At 34.4% G+C, this 7,901-nt stretch overlaps 1 protein-coding gene across 1 annotated transcript; it reads left to right on the forward strand.

Annotated features, from left to right (window-relative positions):
* Positions 1-746: 746 nt before the first annotated feature.
* LOC145012352 (uncharacterized) lies at positions 747-3,926 on the forward strand. The gene is made up of 6 exons (XM_078971147.1): positions 747-1,570; positions 1,647-1,757; positions 1,862-1,984; positions 2,528-2,575; positions 2,681-3,111; positions 3,183-3,926. Exons 1-6 carry the CDS (start codon positions 1,429-1,431, stop codon positions 3,528-3,530), a joined length of 1,203 nt encoding a protein of 400 aa, XP_078827273.1. The 5' UTR covers positions 747-1,428; the 3' UTR covers positions 3,531-3,926.
* The last annotated feature ends 3,975 nt before the right edge of the window (positions 3,927-7,901 follow it).

Below are 7,901 nucleotides of genomic sequence, written 5' to 3' on the forward strand. Positions count from 1 at the left end.
CGACGAGTTGATGCGTCAACTCGTCGAGTCTCTCTTCTTAACTCAAAAGAAAAATACTTAAATTATGATACCTGGAAATCCGGATGTTGCATTTTGTTTTTTTATTTCATAGATTTCTTCATCAACAAATGTTGCTACAATTAAACAAAAATAAATAATTTTGCTAAAACATAATACAATAGGAAGTTTGTTCACATTTAGTCATTGAACTTTTTAGAGGGAAACGAACTTTCGATTTTGTTCACATTTAGTCACTAAATTTTTTTTCGATATCTATTTGCCACTAAACTATTGAAATTGTTCACACTTTACCCTTATGACCGGTAACAACCGGTCATAAGGGTAAAATATGAACATTTTCAATAGTTCAATGGCAAATAGATAACGAAAAAAAGTTTAGTGACTAAATGTGATAAAAGTCGAAAGTTCGTTACCCTTTCAAGTCATTATCCCTTAAAACTAACAACGATGTTGTTATTTTTATTTTTAATAACATATAAGGGTGATATTTTAAGTCAATAATTATTATTTTTGATAACATATATGGGATGATATTTTAAGTCAATAATTGTAGTGCACTCTTGTAGTTTCTAATGAAAGACCAGAAGTTCATTATTGTTGATATGAAACAGGACCGTGGTTTCTAATGAAAGGCCAGAAGGTCATTATTGTTTATAGGACCTACCATTAATTGTCAATACCTCACATTTAGTAGTGCACAAGTCAATTCCAGCTTCGTAGTTTAAATACTAGAAAGATGGAAGGAGCATTGATGGAAAGAAAAAAAAAGACGATAGCAAGATGGCAAGCTCAAGCTCAAGCTCTAATGAGTCTAATCCATATGTGATGGTGGAAGTTGGAGAAGAATACCCATACCCCACACATGTTTGTGCCCCAAATCTTGTTACCTTGAAGCTGAGTTGTAGGGATGAGTATAGTATGTGGAAAACACAGATGCTATGTCTGTTAGCGAGTTATGGTATGTGTGGTTTCATCGATGGATCTTATATATTTGAAATCCTTATACCTTTGTGTTAAAATGAAAATTTAGATGAACAAGATAAAAAAAGAGCAGAACTTCATCAAATTGTGTACCAGGCTACTGTAGCAGGGAACTGGAATTTAGTTCATGTGATTTTGAAGACTGGACAAATTACAGTGATAGACAAGATCACCAATAATGAGAACACAGTACTCCATGTAGCAGTGGGTACTACCAAGAAGTCAGAATTCTTAGAGAATTTGTTGAAACTGATACCCGAAAACACGCCAATAGATGTGCGGAATTCAAATGGAAGCACACTTCTTCATGTTGCTGCTATTGTTGGCAACACCGAAGCTGTTAATGTCTTGGTGGAAAAAAACCGAGATTTGTTGTTGGCCGTGGACAACGAGGGTCATACACCACTAGCCGTAGCTCTTTCTAATATGCATACAGAGACTTCTAATCAACTGTTGCTTCACATCAACGCTGAAAAGGAGAAGTTTTCCAGCTCAATTGGTGATGCTCTGTTTTCTGGCACAAGTGGTGATGACCTTTTAGTCACTGCTATTTCTTCTAAAGATTTTCGTAAGTGTATATTCTATTGGATTCAGATTAATCCAATAGTAAAACTAAAAAGCCTAACTTTGGAGTATATATGTAGGTTTGGCACGTAAGATGATGCGGAAGTACAAAGCGTTGCATGGTGATGCGGTAATGGTGGCTCTAGCTCAAAATTTCCCATGTGAACTCAGTATATTGGAAGAATATATAGGTTTGTTTATTTTTATCTTGATGCTCATGTTTCAATATTATACCTGCTTAATTTATTATAATTAAGGCCTCTCTAACGATGTACACTTATTTTGTATGTGGAAGGGACTTATATAATACTTTTCAGAGTAACCAGATTTCTCGAAGCCTCGTTTAATTATATGGTTTTCAGATGGGTCCCGTTATGTGGTTCATGGGTTGGAAAGATAATCCGCTTATTCTATACCGGTAGGTCGTGAGCTAATATTTTGTTCAAGAGTAAATTACACGAAGGGTCCTTAGGTATAGAGTAATTTGCACGTTTGGTCACTGACTTATTTTTTTTAATCTGTAAGGTTCTTATTGTTTGTTTTTATTACGTGCTTGGTCCCTGTCTTACTTAAAATATTATTTTGCCCTTGAAATTTTAATTTATTTAAATAAACACACCCACAACTCCATTCCCTCATCTTACCTTACCTACCCCACTAATTTTCCATATTTAAATAATACTATTTTTAGGTAAAATAAGACCAAGTGCGTAACAAAAACAAACAGTAAGGACCATATGTATAATAAAAACAAATAGTAATGACCTTCCGAGTTAAAAAAATAAGTTAAGGATCAAATGCACAAATTATCCCAAACTATAAGGACCATTTGTGTAATTTACTCTTTGTTCAATAATTAATATTTGCACTCACAAAAAACGTGTTTTAGAAACTTTTAATCATATGTTTCACTTTCCATATAACCACATGATTCTTACAAGCTTTCTATCATGTAATGCAGGAACTGTTTGGATTGTTTTGCATTTCCCACCAATATTTAAGATTTTAGGTAAGATGAACAAAATTAAAGTTAGCAACATCTCATAACAAAAAATGCATGGAAGAAAGAAAAGTTATCTTTGTTTGAGATTCTCATTTGGGTCTATGTTTTCAGAGAGACCATTCATCAAAAAGAGAGTTCAAATTCATCAAGATGCTTACAGATTGTTAGTTGATGCATGTTCAAAGATAAAGTCATGCAAAGACTCCCGCTGCTATCATCACTATTACACGAATCCCATCTTTGAAGCCACAAGACTAGATGCATGTGTGGTTGTAAGCAGCATTATAAGTGAATTTCCAAATGCAGTTTGGAGTGTTAATGAAAATGGGCACAACTTTATTCAGTACGCCGTGATAAATCGCTCAGAAAAGGTTTACAACCTTTTGTATCAAATGAGTGAACATAAAAATATTTATAGAACGATCAAAGATTCCTTTGGAAATAACCTCTTGCATCTCGCGGGAAGATTGGCACCTGCCAATAAACTGAATCTTATATCGGGTGCTGCTTTACAAATACAACGTGAATTACAGAGGTTTAAGGTAGGCATAATCTTACATTCAAAATTATTTTGTGTAGCATATATATAGTTGACATATTTTTAATGTTGTAGGAAGTTGAAAGATTTGTGTGTCCTCTAAACGTCGTACAAAAAAACTCGTTTCACGAAACACCTCAAATGGTGTTTACAAGAGAACATAAAGAGTTGGTGATTGAGGGAGAAAAATGGATGAAGGCGACTGCAGAGTCTTACACAATTACAGCAGCATTGATCACCACCATTATGTTTGCAGCTGCTATTACAGTGCCAGGAGGAAACAATCAGGAAAAGGGAATTCCAATCTTTAGTCACGCAAAGGCCTTCACAATATTTGCGATATCAGATGCCATATCGTTATTTGCATCTGTAACTTCGTTGTTAATGTTTTTGTCGATTCTCACAACACGTTTTGCTGAGTAGGATTTTCTTTTCAAGTTGCCTTCAAAGTTGATAATTGGGCTGGCAATGTTGTTCATCTCAACGACATCGATGGTAGTAGCTTTTGGTGCAACATTATACCTTGTATTTGGTAACGACAATTCACGGATTTTGACCCCGATAGCTGTATTCACATGCTTACCAATTACTGCTTTTGTGACCCTGCAGTTCCGTCTTGTCATCGACTTGATCAGCACTACATACGGTCTTAGTATTTTTGGAAGGAAAAGAAACAGTGTGTTGTATTAAAGCTTAGGGTGTGTTTGTAGTATTTTTGGTAAGAAAAGAAATTGATTGTGTACTAAATCTGTGTGCACAATAATAGACAAAATAGATGTGAAAAGTTTTAGAAAATAAATTCGTTCATTACTACAAGAAGGGACTATTAGAGCATCTGGGGTACACAAAAAGCCATTATTGGCTATGTGGCACCCTCATATCATAACATGATCATAACATCATGAAGACCATTTCCCCGTTGGTGTTATAACATATCTTGTTGGCGTGATGACATATTGAAACGGAAACATTGATTGGCTGCACATTTCATCTCTTTTTATTTTTCTTCCCTTAACCTTCTTTAAAGGTGTTATAACACAATGAACACCATTTCTCCCTTGGTGTTATAAGGTGTTATTGATGGGTTTTGAGCACTACATCATTCCTATAGTGTACATGCAAACCCTAATAGTTTTGGATCTAGTTTGTCTAATGAACATGCAATTGATTATCAAAAGCCATAAACCCTAGATCTAACATATCATGAACTGAAATAAGGGTTTAGTAATTACATTTGATTGTGACATAGCAATAACAATCAATTCCTTGCTTTGATTGGCTTCAGAAAGTTAGTTCCTCAAGTGTTGCACCTCTAATGGAGTCACAAACACCACTAAGCAATTGGATGAAGGTGAGAAGAGAGGGGAGGCACAAAAAACGGCCGGAAACCCTAAAGGAACATTTAGCCACGTTTTTGGGGGCATAAGGGTCCTTTATATACATGTAGGCTATTAGGGTTTGCAACTAGGAAACCCTAATCTGACTGCTTAGGCCCTAAGCAGCCCATGAACTCCTTTAACATATCCCTTGGACGAATTCCTTATGAGCTTCCCATAGAATTCATCCAACCTATATATTATTAGGTGATCCATAGCCTAATTGTAATTATCTTATAATTACAACTCCAGTCCCCCAAGTTTAATTAATCTCTTTTAGCCACACAATTAATTATTAATTAATTCTTGACTAATATTAATTAAACATTATGATTTCTTCTTTAATATATTATTCTCATAATATATTAATAAATCATAATTAATCATTTCTCTCCTTAATTCATCTTACATATTGCTATGGTGAAGGCAACCCAAAAGGACCATGCTCATAATCGGGTCAGTTACATACCAAAATAGTTATGGACTTAGACACTAATCCAACAGTCTCGCACTTGGATAAGTCTAATAACTATTATGCATAACTTCAGAACCTGATCAGCAATCGTAGCTTTCAAAAGCCGCTGTCAACTCTGATCTTATTAGATACGCGTGTCCTTTAGATAAGGGATCATATATTCCTCCATTCTCAAGATATCGTATATACACAAGACATGAATTTCGACCATTCTCTTTATACTATTTCCCGACTTCCGATTTATGATGACTAACAACATACTACAATTGAGCACATCAACTTAGTCTCGGCTTGGCCAAGCGCTTAAGTGTCATCACTAAATCATCGAGGGGCCCACATATATCATTTTTATCCCACTTTGGGTAAAAGGAATGGATAAACCTCAACTCAAATGCTTGCTTGGATTTACTGATCGAATCACACACAACAATAAGTTCTATAACACCAAGTTACTGGTGCGTTTACTTATTATCAATGTGCAACCGACCAACAAATAATAACTCACACATCTCGGTTTCAAGAATATACAATATTATCGACTCACAATCACTCGCGATATAATCCATGAAGTGATTCACGTGAGCGTGAGTTTAATCCAATACTCTAATCTTATCAAAGCTCATGAACTCTGCAACAAAATTGTGCTATGTCTAAACTCTTAATTCAATCTACAGACTCTTCATGACATTCTTGCTTCATACCTACTTCCAAAGTATAACCGACTGTGGAGGTTTGAATAACCCAGTTATTCTGGAAGTCAAAACATGCAAAGTGAAACACAACGATAATACTTAATCCTATATAGTCCCAAACTTTTGAATATAAATAAAACACCTTTCATTTAATCACCATATTGATTACTCATTATTCATTGTTTAATATTTCAGATAATCAACTTGACACTTGAATTATACTAACAATTGTCCCATGCTCCAAGCATGCACACTTTGTTTACCTATGGTCCATACTTTGTGAAATAGATTAATTGAAAAACTTTTTCCAACAAAACTCATTTCACAATCCCCAATCCTTATCGTTAGTGTAAGAATACCAAATTCTTGCCACTTTTAGAATATGTTAGATTCTAACATTTTATGCAACGATCATTTCGTAATGGCACAGCACAAAGTCACCTAGACTCGGCCAATGAAATTACAAAGTACTCTATTGGAGATTGTTACAAGACAATTCCATAACCGTAAAGTCTCACATTCAAAGTACATTCCTTTGAACATCCTTCTCGCATAAAAGTTTCTAATCTAGACATTTTTCTTAATATCCAACTCCCATTTATGGAAACATTTCCATATTTTCCACGTGACAACTTACTCTAAATAGAATCTTATCTATTCATACTAATGTCAACATGGTCCTTCCTTTACTATACTTCCAACTGCTCACAAGTGACAAATTCTTAGCGAACTTCAGATTGTCCTTTGACAGTTGTTTAATTATTTAGTCAAACCAGTTCTAGTCCCTTTTCCCTCTTAATTCCCTAGGCATTTGGAAAATTTAGAATGGTCAAATATTATAGCATATGCAATCGATCCTATACCCGAAGCGTATGGGACACGATGCATAATGTCTCACATAAAGACATGATACTTTATCAGTCTTTTTCCATAATATTTTATGTGCCAGGTTATCACAATTCGAAATCTGAAGAGGGATGCCGTAATCATAATCGAATTTTGAGAATGCACTATGTATCCTTGACTAAATTTTATTAAAATTTCTCAATCTAAGCTTTTAGATTTTGAAACGAAGTATAATATTCTCTCCCTTAATTATAGCAAAAACAACTTTTCAACCCATGCAACTTTGCAAAGTGAAACTTTGTTTTCTATAATTAATATTACTAACCTGCAATACTTAAAATAATAATCATGCTCCCACTAACATGATGATTATCTCTTTTAGCATAACACTTATGCTCCCACTAGTTTTGACATGTATTCAGAAAACAGCTGAACTACTAGAAAAACAATGCTTATTGAATTTCTTAAGTTTAAATTTCTGATACTTGATGCTTTGATAAACCTTTATCTAAGCCTCTTAACCTCATACACCTTTCCTTAGATAGCTGGAATGTGTGTTTAAACAATTCAGAACTTATAGCAATTAGTCCCAAATGTTTAGACTAATTGTCAAATCTCACAATTCGAACTATGAAAAGAGATGCCGTAATCATAATCGAATTTGAGAATACAATTTTCACAAATGCCATCTCCTTAAAATCTCTTTTAGTGAAAGAATTTTCTCACAATCATTTTCATGAATGGAGAGAAACCTTATGACACTTAGATTTATCTGTTGTATGTGTTCCTATCAAAACCATATGGACTGAACTTGTTTATTCTTGATTTCTTGTCTTATGGTAGCACGAATGCCCACCATTGCTTCTAGGTTTTCAAGAAGCTCACCCCTTCCTATCAATGTACTTTCCATTGATAGGGTGGCTTGCCTTTATTCAATTCAATTGAGAAATCATAGAACTCATATTGCATAGTTGAATTAATCTGGAATGGCACAGAACCAAAATTATGTCAACACGATAGGTCGCAAACCTCAAGTCGTGTGCTAGTGATTCATTATTGGTTTGTTCTTGAACTTCTCAAGACCATTTTGACTCCCACTGACCTCTTGACATATATGATTCTCTTATCAAAGAACTTTCCTTGACAAAACAAATATTCAAGAGTTAGCACGGAATCCTATCAAGACTAACACTTCAATTAATTGGTTCTAGTTGGTCTTTGTCTTCTTCAAGACATCACAACTTACCAATTTTAAATGTGCAAGAATAAGAAACTTTCCTTATTCCACATTTTTTGAGTGTTATAAACCTACTTAAAACCATGTCACTCAATTCTTAATCGCAGAGTATGACTCTAAGACTCGATATTGGAACGAAGTATGATTGACTTATTGATTTTAACAATT

The sequence above is a fragment of the Lactuca saligna genome, chromosome 8, assembly GCF_052625555.1.
Source record: "Lactuca saligna cultivar CGN05327 chromosome 8, ASM5262555v1, whole genome shotgun sequence".
In the NCBI taxonomy this organism is placed as follows: domain Eukaryota; kingdom Viridiplantae; phylum Streptophyta; class Magnoliopsida; order Asterales; family Asteraceae; genus Lactuca; species Lactuca saligna.